At 42.7% G+C, this 22,169-nt stretch overlaps 1 protein-coding gene across 2 annotated transcripts in view; it reads right to left on the bottom strand.

The window, feature by feature from the left end:
- Window positions 1–3,419: 3,419 nt before the first annotated feature.
- Window positions 3,420–22,169, bottom strand: part of PEPD (peptidase D) — a 140,262-nt gene continuing 121,512 nt past the window's right edge. For both annotated transcript variants that reach the window (XM_074840155.1, XM_074840156.1), the window contains 2 exons: window positions 12,364–12,555; window positions 3,420–4,101 (listed from right to left, as the gene is read on the bottom strand). In XM_074840155.1, coding sequence (XP_074696256.1) covers window positions 3,952–4,101; window positions 12,364–12,555 — 342 coding nt within the window. In that variant the 3' untranslated portion in view covers window positions 3,420–3,951. The remainder of the gene's footprint in view (window positions 4,102–12,363; window positions 12,556–22,169) is intronic.

The following is a 22,169-nucleotide window of genomic DNA, read 5'->3' as shown; positions in this document are numbered from 1 at the left end:
CAACCCCAAAACCCCCAACTGATTATGTACTGCAATTAAAGAAAGGGGGGGGTGGGGGTGAGGGAGAGGAACAGAACACTGAAAACTACAAGGAGAAAGATGACCTGAAAGCATCTCATTTGTTAACTGTGCACCTAGTCTGGGGCAAAAGGCAGGAGCTGGTCTCTTCCCTGGTTGTCTGCTCTGTGAACAGGGACTGTGTGGCCCTGTTGTCCTGATTTGACAGGCTGATGTGGGGTCCTCCCCTAATAACTGGAACAGGGGCTCCAAATCTCTGGTATTTGATCTTGGTGAAAATGAATTCTTAAATCTTTGAGTGGGAGCAGTGCCCTTTCTGATGCTCTGGAGGGTGACTTCACCTGTTACTCCTGACAGCTCTGATTCCACTTCCTTCTTATTTAAAACAAAACCACCAAGTTATGAAAAGACATTTGCACAATGACATTTCTGACTTAGCAGTCTCTGCACATGCTTGCTTTGCCTAGGGAAGCTTGTAGGCTGTGTGCAGCACATCACCTTGATATGTGAAGCCATGGACCCAAGATTATAACAAATTACTATTTTAAATTAGCCTCAGTGAGAGTGGTTGCAAGAAAGGCGTTAAGTCCACTATTCGAAGCCCCCTCCTGCCAAAATAGCTGTCTCAAACCCCAGAGGAGCAAAGGCAGGGGTGAGGCTTTCCCTCTCTTTGCCCCAAGGTGGAGCAGCTCAGGCTGTGTCACAGCAAAATGCTTCAATCTTACCCCTCCACTGCAAGGCACAGGAGGACACCCATGCCTAGGTGACTTGGATGATTCTCTCTTCTTCCTAAAGAAAGGCTGGAATAAATACACATCTACACAAGGAAATTTCAGTGTAGGCCTACAGAAGTTAAGGTTTTTCTTCTGACACATTTTTCTTAACAACTATAGTCTGTGACAGAATACAGTGCCTGTCACTACAAGGGGCGTTACAGCACTATACATTTCAGCAGGAAACCTTACTCCCATTTTCTCACTGTATCACTAAGAGAACAGGTCTACTCTAGCCTCCACGAGCACTAGGAGGCTCTACCACTTTAACTATACCCTGTAGCTGCAGCAGCGTAATTGGCGTGGCAGATAAATCCAGAGTGCATCCAACCCCGGGGAGCTGAAGCAATTTAAATATATCAGTTCAGAAGTGGTCAGACCTTTCTGAACACAAAAACTTGCTCAACATAACACACTTTCTGTTATTTTGGTGCCACTCTATTCGAGTCTGTCTGCACCAGGGGGAAAAGGCATTTGGGAAAACATGATTGCTAACAGCCTGAAATATCCTAATGTCATCAAAAAGAAATTTTGCCGTTAACCTGTGTTTTTCCCCCACTAACACATTTTAAGTATATTAAATATCACTTTGCCTTTTCTTAAAGGCTTATTTCCCTGTCCCCCTCCACTAATTTAGAAAAATGTTTCACTTTTTGCTTACGTGGATAAAAATCATAATTACAGAACAGACTTCTGGAAGGAAGGATGAAATTTATATTCACCAAGTTCACGGGCCGGATTATGAAGGAAAATGGGAAACGGTGCACCATCCCAGACTGAAACGCATCCATGTCTCAGGCAAGCAAAACAACAGAGAAGCTGGTTACGTGAGCGAGTGCTTTCCCCCCAGAACTCGCGGTAGGGTTTGTTCGCTGGTACGTGTCGAAGCAGAACCAGTTCTGCCTCCTGCAGCACACCAGATTGCTCGACCTGTTCTGCAGCAGCAGAGCCCAGTATTTGCCAAGATTAATCACAGGCAGGGAAAGGCCTATTAACTAAACTGGGGTTACGGCTTAGTTGAAACCATTCCAAAACTCTCTTTTTTTAAAAATCTGTGAAGTGTTACTTTAAAATAGTAACTGCTATTGAACCCAAGCAACAGCAGGTTTCGGAGTGCCCAAAGCAGTGAGTGATCCCATGGGTGTGTTCAGAGCACGCCACAGGGAAGGACTTGGACATGGAGGGAACAAGGCTGAGGCCACGAGCACTGTCGTGCATGGAAAAAAAACCTCCCGAGTTTTAGGGGCAGATGAGTCTGGAGCAGTGTTAGTGTAGTTTCTGTGTTCTCGCATCTGCAAAGCCTGACATCCTCTGCACAAGTACTACACTGCAGAGGTACGAGACTTGCAGTCACCACAGATGGGAGCATTAGTGCAGTTGCAGATACAAGCTGATCTCACACCCTCCCCTCCTCATGCCTTCCCCTTCGCAGTTGAGACCTCCTGCACTTACCTCTTACAAACAAATAATGAGCGACCTTTAAAAAACATGTAAAGAGGCTAATTTGTTAATAAAGTGACATTAAACATAAGGAGTGAAGTGCCCTGGATTATTTCACAATGTGTTTCTTTAGTCTCCAACATGCAGCTTCCTATTTAGCAATGGGTCACCAAGCTGTTATGAATAAAGAGCAGGTTCTCGTCACACAGATCAACCCAATTAGCCAAAAGAGCTCTCTGTAGAGCAACACATTTGACAATTTTTAAGGAAATTATTTCAGACCTAAATCCAGTCCCAGGTGGGGGGCACAAAGACAGCACCACAGTGATTTTTGACACTGTCCCTGCCCCTGTTGTGTTGCACGCCCCATGTAAGACAGGCACTTGCAGACACCCAGAAGCTCACCGTTGTTCCCATTGCCTGTGTGCCAGCTCCAGGATGTGAGCAACAGAAGCGAGACCATCAAGTCAGTCAATCTCTGCACAGTGGGAAAATCCTCATCGGACAAGTGGCAAGACCCAGAAAGGCCCTGACATCCTGCTGTGACTTCAGTTCCCCCTGACACGGCAAAGGGATGTTCTGAAGCGGCTTTGCAGTCCAACTGTGCACTGGAGCCTGAAGACCAAACAGGAGTTTTGATGTGTTCATAAAGTGAGCACGATTATTTTTATGTAGTTACAGTAACCAGTGCTACTTTATGATGCAAGAAATGTATTTATTCTCCTGCAGGCTGATGAACACCTCCAGTAAAGAAAGGCTTCTCTGGGTAATTTAAATCCTGCATGAATGGAAAATCATTTATGATCATTATTAATAAGTTTGTGGTGTATCCAAATAAAATTTACATGATTTCATTCTGAACTGGCTAACACTGGACAGTTAAAAATAACTATCATTCTGCACAGCATATGCTGCTGAATGATCCCGAGCCCTGCAGCAAAGATCCTCCCTTGTAATTTCTAAGGCTTGTGAATACCACAGCAATCTACGCTTTTAAGGAACAAATAGATGGACAAATCTAATAAGCATCAGGCTGTGTGTGAAGGATCAGTACACCCACTACCCAGAGCAGAAAAATCTGGCTAATGAAGGGTCAAAGTTTCCAGAGCACAAACTGGTAGAAAGGTCAGATGAAGAAGCAGGAATGGGAGCAGAAGAGCATAATGATCACAAAATTGTGAGCATAAATGATGCCAAGGATTAATTTTAATAAAAATTTGATTCTGCTTGCTCCATTGACACTGAAATAAGATTCGTAAGAAAAATAAGCGTCGTTATGTCCACTGAGAACAGTTGATTTTTCTTCTGTGTTTTTTGCAGTACTTGTGATGAAGTTTAAAAAAGGACTTAGATTGTTACAATTGCTGACAGCATTCAGATAATCCATTTGGTTAAAGAGTCCCAATATCAAAACTCAACATTTAATTGCAAGATATGTCTGAGCTGAGATTTGGCAGAAGTATAAGCCCCACTGACAATGCAGCAGGGTTATTCAGGTTGCACTTGGTAATGTAAACTGCTGACTGCAAGCAGCAGCATTTGAGTTACCTGGATATCAAGTTCTGAAGGCTTCTAACTTCATTTTTAATGAATGAATCATTCCAGCTAATAGCCTGCCTGCCTCTCTTGCTATTAAGAATTGGATGCATTTATTTTATATGCTGCAGCATTAAATCAGAATGATGACTGATTAGTGTGACACTAAGTATTGTCCTGAAGTTTACTGCTTTTGGCTGGAGAGGCAGTCAAATGACTTGGCACTGCTTTGGCCTTCTGCCATGAAAGCCTCTATTTCTTCAACAGTACGTGGGACACACGTTAGCAGCTCCATTCCACTGGCTGTCACTGCGATGTCGTCCTCGATCCGGACCTGTTACAGAGAACACGTGGTTACCAAGGAATTGCGGCCGGGGGTGAGAAGCACATCAGGCAGGGACGGCAGCAAGAGCACAAGGCATGTTTTCAGTCTGTAGTGCTGATGCGACACCAGGCAGAGCAACACGCTGCAAGCACCGGAATCGCCCACCACCACCAGCACTACGGCACCGAGGTCCGTAGGGCCCAATCCCCCTGGGGCCACCGGCCCCTGCCAGCCTCCTGGGATGACACGAGCTCCATGGTGACCCTGGCAGAGCAGCCCCGCAGGTGACTCGGGTGGTGCCTCTGCTACCTCGGGTACACCAAGGACAGGCTGAGCAAGATGCTGCATCAGTGAGGTCATGCTGTGTAATTACATGGGGCCAATAAATGTCAACCCCCTGACATCAGGAGCAGCAAAAGGAACATTCTCCCCTGAATTTGCCTCCAGCCTTGCTAGGGCATGACTTGCTAGGGGCAGGTTCAACAGCAGTGCCTCCTGACGCCCGGAGTGCCTGTTCTCGAAGCGGTCCTGGTGCTGAGCTGCAGTTAGCTGCTCTTTGCACTTAAACATCACATTCTCTTTTCTCTAAACACAATAAACTTTCAATGGAGGAACTGCCACATGAAACATCTTGTAGCTGATATTCAAAACATTGAATTCTGAGCTGATGGAGAAAGTCCTAAGCAGGTCAGACATTCCTTTTAAAATACAATCACTACATTTCAAGTCATGCAAGGAAAAAGCAGATCCTCTCAGTTTTCCAGCTCTTGTTCTGTTAAAATGAAAAGTATGCTCCATTTCTGTTTGACTCTAATCTCTTCTTACCAGTAAATATGCCTACACAGTCATTTCCTGTTATCTTATCAGAAAAATGTTAGTAAGTTGCTAAGCTGCAATAAAAGCAATTTTAGTAAGGTGTAAATCCAAGAGAACACAAACTCCGGGGACTCCCACCTTACAGTTGCTTTAATTGTTTCTGACCCCTTGACATTTTCAACTAAAAATAAAGCTGGTTAACATTTGTACTTCTGATTGCAAAATAATCCATTTGTTCAAACAAAATGAGTCATCCAGTCCTTGTTAAACAGTTTAATGATGTCTTTGCCAGATTATTTCTTTTACTTGGTATCAAGTTAAGTGTGTTATAAAGCAGAATTAAATAAACAAACTCCATTGAGTTCACACATTTGATTTGGACAGCTGTAAATTTGAAAGCCGTGAGGCTCTTTACACTCAGTGTCCTGAAAGGCCGGTGCCTTGCCACAGAAAAGGAAATCAGCAACACACTGAACAACTCTATGCACTTGAACAGCTTTTACCAGGGTGGGTTTTTTGATTCATTGCTTCGAATTTGGCCATCTGAGCAAAAAAAAACCCCAAGGAATCAGCAAGACAGTCGCATTGCATCTAAAGGTGAATCATGCTCTCTAGCTCACAGCAGCCCCCAGCATCTGCCCTGATGGGTCTCGGGCCCGGGCACAGCATGCCTGGGTGGACCAGCCTCTGCCAAAAATCTGCTGGTACCAGGCGAGCCCTGCAAATTGCCAGAATCCAGGGGACCGATCTGGTGATATGGTAAAAGTCAAAGCATAACATTGGCAAGCACACCAGTGTAAATGGAACTGGGCACAGTGTTGATGTGGAAAGTAAAAACAGCAGTGCAAAACTAAGTCTGAGAGTGGAGGGGAGGCCAGCCAAAGCTAGAGCTGACTCTGCCTATGGAGAGCGCCTCTTTCTGAGCACCGCCAGCTTCACAAATCTTCACCTGCTTGAGCTGAAATTCCCCAGTGTATCTGCTACAGAGAAATATCAGCCACAATTCATCTGCTTAACTAGTGAGATTAGAAAAAAAAAATAATAATTGTTGGTGTTTTCCAGTTCAGTGTTTCATACCCTCACCAATACCTCAGCACTCTTTGAGAAGACAGACTGACTTGAAAGCAGAGCAGATGAAAGCCAGACTAAGAGGTGGCAGGAAGAACAAGTGGGACAAGGTGTCTGTCAATGCTGTGCCCTATCTAGGCCACAAGAGAAAATCAGGATTGGGAAGGAGCTGGAAAATGGAGCTAGGGTGATGAAGGAGCCAGGCGTAGGAATATACAGTGAGGTGAGGCAGGACTGACAAATAATGGACAAAGAGAGATGGGGCTGGCTAGATCCTGGTGGAGGTGAGACACGAGACACTCTGAATGAGGAGAGCACAGGGAGGGCTGGAGCCCCCTAAGCCAGGGAACTGAGAGTTACCAAATGGCATATGATGGGGAAACCCATCAGTTTGGAGTGCCACACACAGCAACTCATGGTATAGGAGAAACATTGTTAGGAGATCATATAATCAATCCACAGCTGTGGATTGCTGTGGAAAGCAGGAGAGCCAGCACCGTCACACCAGCCTGCTCACCACCAGCAACTCCAAATGGTCTTTGGGATGTAGCTGGAGGTGCACAGAACCAGTGCTCCCATGGGGCCTTACTCATCACTCCTAGGAAAGCTCCAGCTTTTTCTCCAGGATCTAACCATTTCTCTGCTTGGATGAATATCACCCGAAATGGGTGCTTGCTGTAACAGAGAAGACAGACTTCTCAGTGCATATTTTTCCTTTCCCTAAAAGCAACACAAGTGCAGAGGAACACAGGTTCTCAAGTGGGAGAAAGTTTTTGCATTTGCTTTTTCTTCACACCCTCCATGCTTCACCCTGAGCTTAAACTCAGCAGCAGCAAGAAGCAGCTTCAGAGGACCTGCAAAACCTTCCCTACAGGAGAGCTCGGCATTTGGTCTTGTCTTTGGTCCAAATGGACAAAAGATGCTGGATCTGCCTGGCAAGGCTCACTGCCTTGGGACTGCCTTTCCCAGTGGGGGACAGTGGTTATGAAACTTGCTCTCAGAGCTGTCCCTGTTTGCAGGCTCTTTGTTCAACAGTGCTGCTTGTTTCAGGGCTACAGAGTGGTTTGGAATCGGACACAGCTTAAAGGAACAGCAAACTTAGGTGTAAGGTTTGGTGCAGCCTTCAGGGCACTCTGCAAACACCCCAGGGGACGCTTTGTTTTTTCAGTGTGAAATGGCATGCTTCAAAAAGCACTCCTGCAAAGCTGAAGTGGCCAGGAATGCCAGGACTGTCCCTAAAATGCCTTTTTCTTATCAAGGGCAGTGGCATGATCTGTCTAGATAGACCTCATTGCACAACTGTCTAACGCCAGCAACAGACCATCATGTGGCTCGACTCAATGGACCCAACTGTCCCAAAGCAGGGCTGTGCAGGCATAGCCAAGGACAGCATAGGAGTTAAATACCAGGGCTGCTGTCAGCTATATATACAGCCTCGCACTTTGTCCTGACTTACTAATACAGTCATGCTCCCCAGAGCCTCCTGTGTTATCTTCCAAGGGAAGGGTTTGTAGCACTCATTCATTTCTTTTGGATGATGATATATATATATATATAAAAAAGACTTTTGAGAATCCAGAAACAATTGTGGCCAATTAAATAGTCCAGATTTGCACGATGACAGATCCCAGATGTGATTAAAAAAGACCACTGGTGACATGTCTCCTTTTTTTTTTAAATCTATTGAACATTTATTTGATTATGGCTGTGGAAAGCAGCAATACTATCGCTGCAAGATCTTAAAGTGGGAGACTTGCCTGGGAAACGATGACAGGACGTGGGCCACACATGCTACCCCACAAAGTAAATTAGCACATGTGCTTCTGTCTGGCTGAAGGATCCATGTGTCTGTTTTTATAGCTGGTATCCTACAGAGGCAGATGCATGTAGCCAAGGGGACTTATTTTGACTCAGCCATCAACTCACCAATAATTTTTAACAGAGCAAACTTACCACAAGCAGGGTTTGACTTCTGTATTTCAGGGGTACTGGTTAGGAAATAGAGCTGCCCTTAGGTCAAACCCAGGGACAGGAGGGTAAGTTGCAGGGTTGGGGAAGGCACTTTCCTGTTACCATGTTACACAAAGTGGCAATGCCAAGATGTTTTCTATAGAGGCTAATAGGCTCTGTGCTACAGGCTGACTCTCATCCCATGCTGCCAGTCTTCCCTCTTCTTATTCACAAGCAAGTCCTTATGTCAGGCACACTTTATTTTAAAGGTCCACATATAAACATTTTATAAAAGAGGACCAAGATTAGTAGGGCGAGGCCATGTATTTTATTAGATCAACTGATACGGCTGGAAAAAGAAGCTTCAGGCACACCCCTTCATCCAGGCTCACAAAGAAGCCATAAACTATAAGCTAAATACAGGTTAGAAACAACCGCTCTTACTTTAACCTAATTATGTTAATTAGACAACTTAAGAGAAAAGGGTTAAAGAAGGTTTATAAGCACTAGTTGCTGTTTTTGGGTTGCCTACAACTATCACTTCTCTTACAAGAACTTTAAAGAAAGCTATATATTTCATTATGACAACTGTTTTTCTATGAAAACTTTAAAAAAAGATGTTGTGTAGCATTATTACTGCTGCATAATATGAAATGTTAAACAGCAGATGAGCATGTTTATTGCCTAGTAAACTATTTCATTCTACAACACACATTCACCATAAACCCAGAAACAGAGCTCAACCTTCTGAAAATATAAAAACCAGGACAGACACAACTGCATGGCTCCATGAATCGAAGGTAGAAGCAATTGAATATCCTGCTTTTTATTTGGTTTAACATTTGTTCCTGAATAAGGGAAGTACTATTATTTTGAAAAATATTGTAATATTAGCAGAGCTTCAAGGTCCTGGGCTTTGTAAATCTATTTAACTTTTAAATGAGAAAAATCTGCAAATGAAAGAAAGTAATGTATTTAACATTTAGCTGTCTTTCAGCATCTTCTCTAAGTTGCACAGAGTTTTCACATATTAAGTCTAGAGCTAGTTCTACAAATGCTAGTGAAAAATAAAGCCTGAACAGAGACTGAATATTTAGGGCCAACAAAAGATTGAATGGTTTTACTGGGTCTTTGAGAAAACATCATATGAACTGCATGAATCAGTAATCAGCTTATGAAGAATGGAAACGTCAAACCCTAAAGGGCAGCATTTGGAGTCAGTATTTCCCCTTCCCCGAGGAACTGGCTGCTTTTCCTGAGCAATATACACAACCGTATACACATACCTCTACTTGTACATCTATGTTTATTTATGAGAGCGGCGCGGGCAGAGTCCAGGCAGAGCAGAGGTGCCTTGGGACGGGCGCTGCGCCAGCACCCGACGGCAGCCCTTGCCCCACAGAATTTATGACCTCGGTAAATTGGATGTTACTTTTGCAGATGGAGAACTGAAGTAGATGTGACTGAGTGACTTCCCGAAATTGGCTGAGGAAGCTTATGAAGGACTGAACTCAATGGCTGTCAAATAAAGAGTTTAGGGCTTCAGACAGGGCAGCCCGTGCTCTCAGAAGCAGATCCCCTAGCAAAACTTCTTGCCTCCCTCCAGAGGGATCTGTATTTGACCCAGAACAGCTCTTGTTTGGTAAAAGCCCAAATTAGGATGTCCCTGAGCAGCAGCTGCAGCCATGAAGCCGGGGTGGCCGTGTTACAGGGATGTTACAGGCTGCCGACGGACCTGTTGTGAGTGTGCGCAGGAGCGGCGCCGGTGCCGCCAGCACACGCCCCGCACGCCGGCAGCAATGCAGAGCGGGCGAGGGAAAACCTCGTGTTGTCTCTCATTCTTTCCTGCTCTTGCAGCTTTTACAATCTCTTTATGGCTAATACCAGGCAGCATGAATTACGATAAGTGGCTACAGTCTTGCCCTTTTTGGCACAGCAAAAGAGCTTTTCTTCTCAATGCAGAGACTTGTCACAGTCAAGAAAATTATTCAAAATGCAAAAAAGACATGAATTCAAGGTGAATTCATTAAAATCCACAAATTCCCCTGTGCGGACAGTCTTACTCAGAATTACAGTGGCATTACTTCGGTTAATGTAAGTTCATTTTTGAAGTGAATTAAACTAAACCAAATTATGAACGTTTTAATTAGTGGTGAGCTCTGCAGTGGGAAATGGACTACTTATTTCCTTTTGTAGAATGCATTTTTCTTTTAAACTTAAAGGAAGATTGGACTGGCTGTAGTGAGCTCTTCAGCTAGGACTGACACCAGTACTAACCCCTGTACTATTAATATTTGTCAGTAAAAACACTGGGCATCACAAGATCTTTTTTAATCATGTACAGAGAAATTGTTTCTGACAAACTTTTGAGAGAAATACCCACTCATTCTGGATAAACTAGAATGAACCAGCATGTAGATAAGTAAGCACTCTACACAGCACAAATTGCATCTTCTATTTATGCAGAATCAAGTCAGAATTGTAAAGATGGAAAAATTAATTTTGATTGCATTATAATCCAGCTTTTGTGTAGAATTCAGAAATATTCGGATGTACTTCAGTCTCAGATTTTATTTCCATTCTTCTCCTGGACAAAATCAAGTGACAACATCTGGCTCAGAGTATACGTGTATTATTATTTTTTTTCTCTAAGTAAAATGTATTGTTCACAGGGGGATCGGAGATTTAGATTTTTGCTCAATCGTTTTTGGGCAGCTCCCCCTTTTAGCAAAGATTGTTGGCTAGCTCTCCTTACAAGTCATCATTACAGGAAGCTAAGCAAAAAACAGGGGAGAAAGTTACACTTTGCCTGAAATCTCTAGAACAAAAGTGCCTGAACCAGCAACTTATTACCAAGGTAGAGATCCTGTACTGTCACTCCTATTCCACGCAAACAGACAGCAGGTGAGCCATGTGCATACCTCCAGGCATTCACAGCAATGCATGGAAAAATGTGGGCTCTGCTGAGCATTTCCAGAGAAAGCTCACCAGGAATCAATTCAACTGCTGAAAAACCCTCACAGAGTGTCTACAAGGAAAGCGAAGATAGTTAAACCTGCTTTCGTTGCAGTGTCAAGCTACAGAAATACCTTACTGCGTTCCTTTAAAATATGCTTCAGCATGCAGTGCCACATATAACGTGCTCACAGTTAGAAAATGCTGAGTTAGCTGCCTTTCGTTCAGCAGTACCTCAGCTGGTGGCTGGCAAGTCTTGATAAAGGAAACAACACAGAGACAGATAATGTCCCAAACCTCAGCAGTGAATTAAATACCAGTAGGGGTGAAGTCCCGTGTCTCTCGATAAGGCTGCACACACATTGTACGGGGAGCACCTATGGGCAGCTGCCCAGGAGCCCAGCTGGTTCACACGACTGGTGATGGCGCACACAACTTTTCTATTGGGGTTGGTTGTTCAAAGCCAGCTCAGACCAAAAGCATTACAGTAATTACCCTCTCATGGCTGGCATAGTGATAAATTAGTCGATGGCAGCAGCAGACAATTCCTAATGAGTGACTTTTCATACCAGAAAATCACCACCGTTGCCAGTGATTGTTAGCTTTGTTGAGACTTAGCAGAAAAGCCATGAGGAGGACGGGGCATTGCAGCTGCCTGCTCTATCTTCTCTGTGCATGAATACGGAAGCTCGGAGAACAATGCAGCACCCTTCAAATGCTCACCCTGCTAAAATGAAAACCCACTGGAAGCCACTGCAACTGCTAAATGCTCTGCAAGGGCGGTGGCTTGAATGGGAAATATGCCCTAGAGAGCATGGAGAAACAAGGCCCCTCAACTTGCACAGCAGCTGCCTGCATGGGAATGATCGCCCAGATCATGACTGCCTCCAGAGTCAGCCAGCACTGCTGCCTGAGCCTGCAAGGTGATACCTCGAGCATGGGTGCTCGTGAAGACCATCGGCTATTCCCTTGGAAAACAGGGAAGGCTTTACATTCACAAGTTTCATGCCGTTCTGGCAATAGTCCAGTAAGAGCAATTATTGCTGTTTTTCTCTACTGCTTCCCTGACTTAAACCAGCGTCAGGTTCTTCTGCCCTGGGAGGGAGCACCAGACTGTGCTGTTGTCAAGGAAGCTAACTCTGGAATATGGATCTCAGTCACATATTTCCTTACATACACATTTCACACATTAGACAAAACACCCACCTGGCAAGTCACTGTACAGTGCTGACAGAAGGTATTTCAATCAATGAAAAAACACAGCTCTATCGTTAATCAGATATCATAAGTATAAAACTGCCTTTAAAAATAACAAAAAATGCACCAGTTTGTCTGCAGGGTCAAATAGCCCAAGGTGCTGCTTCAGGAACAGCCCTATGTGCAATACATTACAACTTCCAAAAGATTTCTTCTCAAGTACATACTAAAGGCAAACAAACAGAAAACCAATTTCAGAAAACCATATGGTTAAGAATTACTCACCCCACCAAATCCTCTAAAGCGCTGCAGGACGTCATTGTTGATGAAACAGGACTGCGCAGGATCATGGAGGGCTTGGTCCAAGAGGTGGTCGATGAAGTAGATGCCCGGCTCGATGGTCAGCACCATGCCCTGCTCCAGGCTGCGGGCGGTGCGCAGGCTCCTGAGCCCCGGCAGGTCAATGCGCTCCACTCCCTGCAGAAGAAACACCAGTTCTGACAGACAGAAAGGCAAGCTGTGGTGACCTTTTATCAAGAACCTCCTGTGCTGACTGCTTCGTAAGACACCCAAAATACAAAAAAGAATTGGGACGTAGGGAACTGAAACCATGCTGTACAGGTACCTCTCTCATCAGTCCCTCATTTAACTTTCACATAGACTGATGACCAGCTTTCAAGTCAATACACAAACTGTTTTTTGCACCACAGAAATCCTGGCTTTGGATATGCTTGGTACTGTCACTCCCTGCCTTGGGAGAAGTACTGCACTACGGAGAAAAAACAATTACTTGCACTGTTTCTTTCTATACCCTCCCTTGCAAAGTACGATATTTTAAGCAATGTTCAAATCTTGAAATGCCCCCTCCACGTCATGGCTGAACTAGCTGAACTATGCAGCAGAGAACAATTTCTCCAAGGATATGCAAATACTTATTCTCACTGAATGTTATTAAAATTATACATTTATGATCTTGATTCAGGAGCAATGAGTCTACACATGACCTCATAAAAGCAGCCCATTTAAAACTAAACTTTTGTCAGATTCAGACTTTCAGGCAACATGGTGCTGACTGATATTATTAAAAACTAAGTCAAAACAAGTCCTGACTAGCAAAACATTCTCTTCTTCCCAAAAGCTGGTAAAGGAAAATGATATATGAGGACGTGCTTAGTCAAGGAATTAGAAACACTGCAAAGACTAGTTCAGGATATTAATTTTCTTCCCCCAAATGTGCCAGGTATTGCAACATCAGAGTAAATATATCTCAATCCCATTAGCTTTTTGAAAATTCTTTGCAACTGTAGCAAAATTCCAGCAACAAAGTATCGTGATGACCAGTAAACAGCTCACAGGCCCACTAGCTTGCAAACACACACACTTTGCTCATGAACACTTTCCTGCTTCAGCCAGTAAGTCAGAGGTTAACAGGTCTACAAGACCAAGGCGTTATTTATCCTGTCTCCAGGTAGCACTCCCAAATCTCACTTCTGGCCAAAGTCATGGTAATTTTCCTTGCCAGCAGAAGGGGCGACTCCTTTCAGGATCACTAGCAGTGTGACTGGTGTCACAAGGATGAGACATCCCCTTTCTACCAGCCCATGCGCTGCCCAGCGCTACCCTCGGTGCCAAGCTGCGGGGCAGCACGTCCGGACACGGCTGCGCTCCCATGCTTCTGCCAGACCAGTGTGGAGGGGTGGAGGCAGGAGCATGTCCTGCAGATTAGCCACATTTTCGTCTCGCTGAATCATTTGCTCTTCAAAGTGTATAGCCCCACAGTACTGTTTGCTTCTGAGCTCCGCTTCCAGTTCAGAGAACGCCTATTTCACAGAAATCCTGCTTGCAACAGCCACTCAGTAGTGTTTGTTTTATTCTCAACGGTCACCCAAGCAATACTAGGGTTGCTTTTTTGCCTTTGCAGAGCTTCTGTTCCAACACACAGCATCTTACAGCAGCCAAGATTTTCAGAGCTCACCAGCCTGGACATCCATGGGTAGGTTTGCCCATTTTTCAGAGGCACGGAGCAGTTGCTTGCCCTTGCAAACCAGCAAGTGTATCCTGACCATTTTCACTGTATATTTGATACATTTTATTTCGTATGTTTGATCTGAATTTTGCAGAGCATTATATCATACTAAAATAAGAAAGCACGATTTTGTTTTAATGAGACTAGGAAACAAGAATACTCTGATATGAAGCACTTTGCATTTATATTCTTATCAAAACTCAAAGAAAATCAGTATATTTCTAAACTTGAAACAATAACTGCACTGAAATGGAGCCCTTTTTCTTTCTGCTACTGCCCCATGGGGTTTGGCATCTCACACATTCATTGTAATGTGTAAAGGAAATGAGGGCATCCAATCTTGTGGATTAATCTCTCCATGAGCTGTAAACAATTAGATTAGTGTCTGGACCTTTTGGTGTCTTGCCAACTATCTATCGGCTGCTTTACAACAAACAACCCATATTTGTTTTTTAAGTACACTTCTCTTCAATTCTACTTGTAAATGCCTTTTCTGAGGCAGTCAATCCAAGACAGATGCTAGAAAGATGAATGCACAGTGAGGAAAACAATGGCAAACATCCTCTGAAGGCAGTCCTGGCACAGCATCTGCATTTTTTTGCCTTTTTATAAAACAAATGAGGTTTACCACCAGGTGGGACCATCAAACCTTGATGCCCACTTCAGATACCTCTGTACAGCTGTTAAATCAATGCATAGACACTTTGTCTGGACTGCTTGCAGTCTGATTCTGCTTTTAATACTTCCTCCAAGAAACTAATAACACAATTACAACCCAGGAGCAAGACCCGGGGATTCACATTTGGAAACTTCCTTCAGCAGTGCAGGCTCCCCAGACTGTCAGCAATGCAAGGCAGGTTCCCAAGGCACCTAAATACTCCCGCTCCCCCAAAAGTAAAATTTTAACTTCTCTAGAAGGAATTCACAGACGCTTTTTCCTATCTCAACTCTAGGTTGTGTTGGTTCTTGGTTTCATCTCCAGACCTTTGGATTTTGCAGGCACTGAAGTCACTGTGTAAATGGCAGCAGCTACATCTCTTTCATGAAAGCATCTCTAAGGGGCCTTCAGAGAAAGGGTAACACTGCTCAGCTTTTCAAAGACAGCAAGCAGGACACCAGTGGGTGGACTTGCAGCGAGGAAGCCCTACACTCCCTTTTAATGGAGGCTAACAAGGTGCTCACCAAGAGATGCGTGAAACAGATGAAGAGAGAGACAGGTTCTGGCTATCGCGTGTACATGGCCACATGTACCCAGGGCAGAGGACAGCTCCAGTCCAACTTGCTGCAAGGCTGAAGGACAACATGAGCTGGGAGAGGCAACGAGCAGAGTGGGGAAGGGGGAAGATGACCAAGTGGGGTAGATGACAAAATTCCTTCTTTGGAGAACAGCACCGGATTAAAATGTACATCAAATGATGGCTTCAGCACCCCAAATGACATCTGATCTCTGGGCACTCATGACCATCTTGGTAGTCACCATGGCCATCACGTCCAGGAGCTGACAGTTCTCATTCTCAGTCTGCTTCAGTTGTTTATGAAAACTGGAACAAACTGAGGATTTTTTTTACTGACTGAAACACTACCCCCTTGCAAACAGAAGGTGACAGGTCTGAAACAAGGACACTGCCATTTTCCATCAAGTCAAACCCTGTTGGGAGCAAAGGCTCGCACTGTCATCCATTGGTATGAATGTTCTGCCGTTAATGGATATTCTTCTTTGTGAGAAGGAAACTTCCCTAGCTAAACAACTAACGCCTTGTTTTCAACAACAACCATGATGTTGTTTTGTAGTTAGATGAAATGAAGAGTAAAAAATGTGAACACTGGCACAGCAGCTGTGTGGATATGTTTCTATTACTGTTATATCCTGGAGGCCTGGCCATGGAGCAGGACCCTGTCGTACTCAGTGCTGTATGACTGTAAAGCATAAACTGATAATTTGCCTCAAAAAAGTGTAGACAATAATCTAGAAAATATTAACACCTAGGCATCTAAAAGGAGACTCCCAGTGATTGTCTGGGAAAATTACTTTTTGAAAAACTGTTTACTTTCTGCCTGAATGTTGTTGCATATTGCAACAACAGACTATATCTGAAATTGTTTTCTAAGACTGATTTTATTTGGAGGTTTTGCTCACATTTTAAAATTGAGACACTCCCCCCACAGTAAGCACAGATGTATGACACTGTCATTTGCGACTGTACTCCTGCCAAGGACATCAGATTCCAATTAATGGTTCATGTAAGGTAACAAAAAACAGCATGTCTAGGCAATAAGGACTGTCAAGGGAACAAGAGAATTATTATGTAAACTGATTTCATTACTATGTAAGCAAAATAAAAGTTCACATTAAGTTAAGTGTGCAGTAATATAAAATATAGATCTATTTTTGGAATAAGCAGGGAATTAGGAAGTATGCAAATATGCTTATTCCCCAGAAAAGTGGCTGTGGAAGACCAGAAGTTCCAATATGCCCAGAATACCTCAGCATAAGGATAACTGACTGCCTGCTCCTAAGCAACTCAATGGTTAATGTTTAATGGTATATGTTTTTTTTCCATAGAAGAACTGCAATGTGTATCATGCTGGATCTTGTCCCACAGACAGCAGCTACCAGGCAAAGTGATCAGAAGCAGAAATAGCTCTAGGCCCACTTGCGTGAGCCTGATCTTGGGTCCATCTTTGGATCAGGACAGAAGAAAAACACATGTGATGTCTCTGTGCTGGCTGGTCATTGCCCACAGGGCCCTTACACTGGCTAGGGATGCACAAGCGTGGAGATGCAAGGACACCGTCCCTCCTGAAACCAGGGGCTACAACGCTTAGCTGGCATCACCAAGAAGCTTCCTCAAGCCAGCAATGGCAGCAAAACATGGCCACAGCAGAGATCACAAAAGCTACTCATAACTGCAAATACTGAACCACAGTAAAAGACTCATGTAGCAACATAAACTAGTTTCTGGTATTTTTTTCCAGCTAAATCATCACATAACTTTCCTAAGCCTGACAAATAGACTGTCCCAGTTGGATCACATCCAATACAGTGAAGTCCTAACCACTTTACCAAGCTAAGTGCAATCAAGTATTTAAAATAGTCAGAATACTAACATTATATTTAGATTATAAGAAATCAACACCAAAGTGAAATTCAGCTCTTTCACTCTTCCCTGTTTTCCCATCACGTATACCCAACATCTAATTAGCTCATTTACTGTAAAAAGAACAGAGCGCTATGCAGCTAATAAAATAAAAGTCTTGAATTCCATTTCACTTGTCTCCTGGTCCCTTCTCTCCAAGCCCTTGTTTCTCTTGCTGAGTGCTACTAATGAAGATTAGTTTATTCAATCTATCCCGCTTTTTCCCAGCAGCCTGAGCTGCCTATAGTCACCTGAAGGAACTTGCCTTTGAAATCAGCAGCAGGTTACAGGAGAACATGCCCCAAGCATCACATACCACTTGTGGCATTTGCAAGTGAAAGCTTCCACTTCTGCAGGAAAATCTAATTACTAGCTGGAGCTTTTGGGACACAGCTCAAAGTTAATATTGAGGGAATGGAGGGCACATGATGTTTAACTGGCTATTTTTATTTGAAACATTTTTGTCTTTTCCTAGGTATTAACTGTGATATCAGGTTTAAGCTGCCTAATAACTTTCCTGTTATTGCAGGGAATGAAGAAGAATCGCCTGCCACTTACTTGAGGCACCACTGCCTGCTCTGAGTCAGATAGAACTGAATTTCAATCCATCGCTACAGTGTGGTTCTGAGCATAACTTCCCATGTTATTTTTGCTTCCTGATCCTCAGATGTCACCAAGCTCCATTGATATCATAATGGAAATAATAAAACATACAGATTATATTTTTTCTTTTTTCTTAATACCTAACCATGAGAGAAAAGAAGAAATAGCACATAGTAAGAATCACCAGGTTGACAACTACAATGTAAACCTGGAAAATGAGAATATTTAGATAGAGAATTCGTAAGACATGAGATAAAGAATTACAAAAGCTACCAGCAACACTGTTTTAAAATGAGACCAGTGACAAGCACCATTTAAAATCTAATGGACAGGTTTTCTTGTGACAGACAGAAAGCATAACCAAGTGATGGCCTTAAATGAGGGTTTTTCTTTTGTGATCTTTTGATACTAATATTAGTGGAAATTGCATAGCAAAAACCCTAAAGCATACCTATGATACTTTTTATACCTTACTTTTACATATAATTGAAAGCAGAACTGTATTACTTTGGTTTTTCTCTCCTTCTGCGCCTAGAATGAATTGTTCAAAAACACACAAGCTCTGTTAGTTTCTGTTAAAATTTCAGAAAGATTTGTACAATAAATATTCAGATAAAAACTCTCTTAACACACCAAGTCTTTTGCAACAAACTTCAACAAGTAAAACAATCATAAGCAAGTATCTCCTTCAAAAAAATTAACCAGAGCCAATGAAACCCACAAAAAACCCCCAACTACACGACTCTTTCTTAGAGAAGGGAAACCCTGTGGTGTGAGGGCACCGTTTGCACCATGGCACTGCACCTGAGCCTTCCCTCCTCTCCTGCCTCTCTCTGCTCAGTTCCTAAGCTCCCATAAACACGCAGACTCCAGCATCTGTCTTCACAGGGAAAAGCTGCTGGGAACTGATCACAGTTTTTCTGAGCACACTTAAGATGCCACAGCAGGGTAAGATCTATGAACCTAACTCCGGGAGGGGTTTAAAATCCCACAGGAGAAGCTTACACTGCAGGAAACTCCTGGTGGGTGTTCGACCCAACAGATAACAATAAGCACTATGGACTTCATTGCTGCTCTGCATGGAAATGCTGTAGAATTGAAAATCTTCACCAATTTGTTTCTTGCCTGCACTCCGCCTGCTCAATGGCCCACACAACCACACAGCTCTGCTATACAGGAATTCAAAGAATCAAAAAGAAAGTGATTCAAGGGGACCCCATGAAATAGAAGTGGCAGGTTTTTTTCTCCTAATCTTTTCTCAAGGTGTACAATCACTTGCAAGAACGAAACCTACAGCTAGAACTGGTGAAAGGCCCCTTCATTCTTCGCTCATAGCACCTACCATACAGGTTGTTTCATGTTTGCAGTTCCTGGGTACGCACAGCTAGAGCCAGGCTTTGCAAGGTTATGACCAAGTGAAGCAATTTGCATCACTGGGGCTCTACATAACAGCTTTAGGCCTCTTGGTAAATTCACCTCATCCTCTGCTTCTTAAAGGAAAAAACATTAATGCATCATTTGCAATGCTAACCACAAAAAAATGAAATCTTCTGTTTCAGCATAAAGTAGGATACATAAGGAAAATAATTTTTGCCAGAACAAGAAAGGGAACAAGATTATTCCTGTATTCTCTAGTAGGTTTGGTGACCTAAATCCCCAGACAGTCATCTGGGATCTGCGAGCAAGATTTCTGTTAGAGCCAGACACAGCTTGTACACCTCTCTAAGCAGCAGAGATGTTCCCCAAGCATGCACAGTAATGGAAGGACACGGATAACTCCAGGATCAAAACAAACCTCTAACCTTAATTTGCTGATGCAGAATAGCGATGAAAGGATCAGCTTTTCATGAGAATAGAGAATTGAATTAAAACTTTAAACTAAGGTAAATCTTATAATTTTAAAAGACAAAACAAAATGAAACTCTTAATTCACAAGATGTTAAAATCACAGTAGTTATTAACCTAACTTAAATTAACTGGCTTATTATTATAGAAAGTCATCAAATGTACTTAGCATTCTTTAGAGCCTTACAGTCAATTAATATAACATGAAATTGAATCAACTCAAGCATCTAGAGACGCAAAACCTAGATTTAAATGAAAACTTCAGCCCCATCTACCTCAGGGTCTGAAAATTTGGGATCACCTACCACATTTTCCCCACTGCAACAGGCACAAACCCTCATTTATATCCCGTATCGAATTTACCCAGAAACAAATGAAAGAGTGTGGGAAAACCATCTCCATGATTAAATTTTACAGCTGAAGCTAAACCCAGTGGAGTTTTCACCCTTTGAAGCTAGCTCTGCCTGACTAAGGGCCAGATTTTCTGAAGTGATTAGTACCACTGGGGCCGAATTTCCAGAACTGCTCAAGTTGTAGTTAGACCCTTAAAAGAAGCAGACAGATTTTCAAAGAAGTGTTCGACGCTTGGTTTCCCCACGAGGAATACCATGGTACACTGCAGGAGACCCGATTCTCGAAGGAGCTCTTGACTGCCGAGTACTTCTGAAAATCAGGACATTTATTTATGTGCTTCAATGGGAAACACTGGTCTTTTAAAAATCTTGCCCTAAACACAGTTGTTAAGCTGCATTTATTGCTGGCCAAACCCAATTATTCGTTATCATGGCAAAAAAAGTGAAGGAAAATGTTATATTTTTCCAATATCCCAGAGTATCCTTTGCAGAAAATGTGCAAGTTTTTTACAGTGTTTGTCAAAGAGGAAGAAAGTGCTTGTTCAATGCTGCCTGTGAAAGCAGCTTACTGGAAAAGATGAAAACTTATTATTGCCAATTTTGAAAAAAGAAATCTTTGGCTACTAATGAATAACTAATCTAAGCTAACAATGTCTGGAAATAGTTTTTTTGGAACACACAAAACTTTGTGACGGATAAAAATTAGGAAATTAAAGCTTATTGTATTATTCCAAATGTAACTGTTTACACTTGAGGAAAAATAATGGAATAATATCCACTTGGAAAGTTTTTATTTTTAAAAAATCCTTTGTAATACTCCCAGAAATTCCCTCAGCCAAAAGCAAATAACTTGCTTCTTAACCAGCTAGAAAAAAGAGCGTGATACTACAGGCATGGGCTCAGTGTACAATAAACACAAATGGCTTTATGAAATTCTTTGTGAAAAATCTCACTAGCTGGTAAACATTTAAAATGCAGCAAAAACCACTCCACAGCATACTAGATGTCTTCAAAATGTGTTTTCTCATGAAACAACAAGGCATAGATAAAAAAACCTTCTCCCATTTAATAAAAACATGTATCACACTCACATGAGAGGTGCTCAACTGCTCACCTTTAGATTTACCTGGGGAAAACCACATCTCCTGAAGCCTTCCAGTGCCTCTCTGGCCCCGCAGCCCTACGGCTCCCTCCTGCCATGGGCAGGGACCGTGCCTCCCATTAGAGCTTCAAGACCAGAAATACTTAATGAAGCTCACCCCATTGAAAGGCTTTTGATGTGGGTTTTCCACTATCAGGTTGCTTCAGTGCTCAGGTACCTCACCTTAGTCAAATGACCCAATATAAAGAGCCTCATCCTTCGGGTCAGAGAGAAGTGATGGGTCTAACAGAGGTGGAATTAATGCTGCAGAGACAGTTTAAAAGGGCTTCTCTTCTGCAGAACCCCAAATTCATTATTTTTCAAGCTAAGCTGATGCCACACATCCATCTATATGCACATTCATATGCAAATACAGGACTTCGGCTATTTGTGAGCTCACATACATGTTTCCCCCACATTCAGGAAATTTGTTATTTAGGATTGGATTTTGAAAGTAGATTAGTCATGCAAACATTCTTAAAGTAAGAATGCAGTTGCGTGTCTACACAAACAAATATTTTACTATTTGCAGGTATAAAATTCTCTACCTGCACAGAGCTCTGGTATTTTTACACATGCTAAGTATGAAAGTGGAAAGCCTAACTCATTTGACAATACAATCTCTATATCCATTTTTATCTATAACAGGTTGCTCATTCAAAACTGTGTAGATCGGTCTGCTTTCAGAAAAATGACCCTTAAATTATATAATATACTGCATAATTAACAGTTATAAGTTTGGTCATACGTAAATAAAAATTAGTTTCAAAACTGATTCTGTAGCTCATATGCCACACTACTGAAACCTGCTGAAAGATGGAAGGTACATAGGGTCAGTTGCTCTATACTGCCCCAAAATCAGTTCTAGAAATCTCCCTTGAAATTAAGGTACTTGCTCTAAAAGCATACAGTTTCTAAGTAAAAAACAAGCACAGTACTTTTCACTCTCACAATTCTCACTTGTTCCAAAAATTTAGTTATGTCTT

Source organism: Strix aluco, chromosome 14 (assembly GCF_031877795.1).
Source record: "Strix aluco isolate bStrAlu1 chromosome 14, bStrAlu1.hap1, whole genome shotgun sequence".
NCBI lineage: Eukaryota > Metazoa > Chordata > Aves > Strigiformes > Strigidae > Strix > Strix aluco.
Note: the sequence above shows the minus strand (reverse complement) of the source record. Positions and strands in the feature narration are given on the sequence as shown.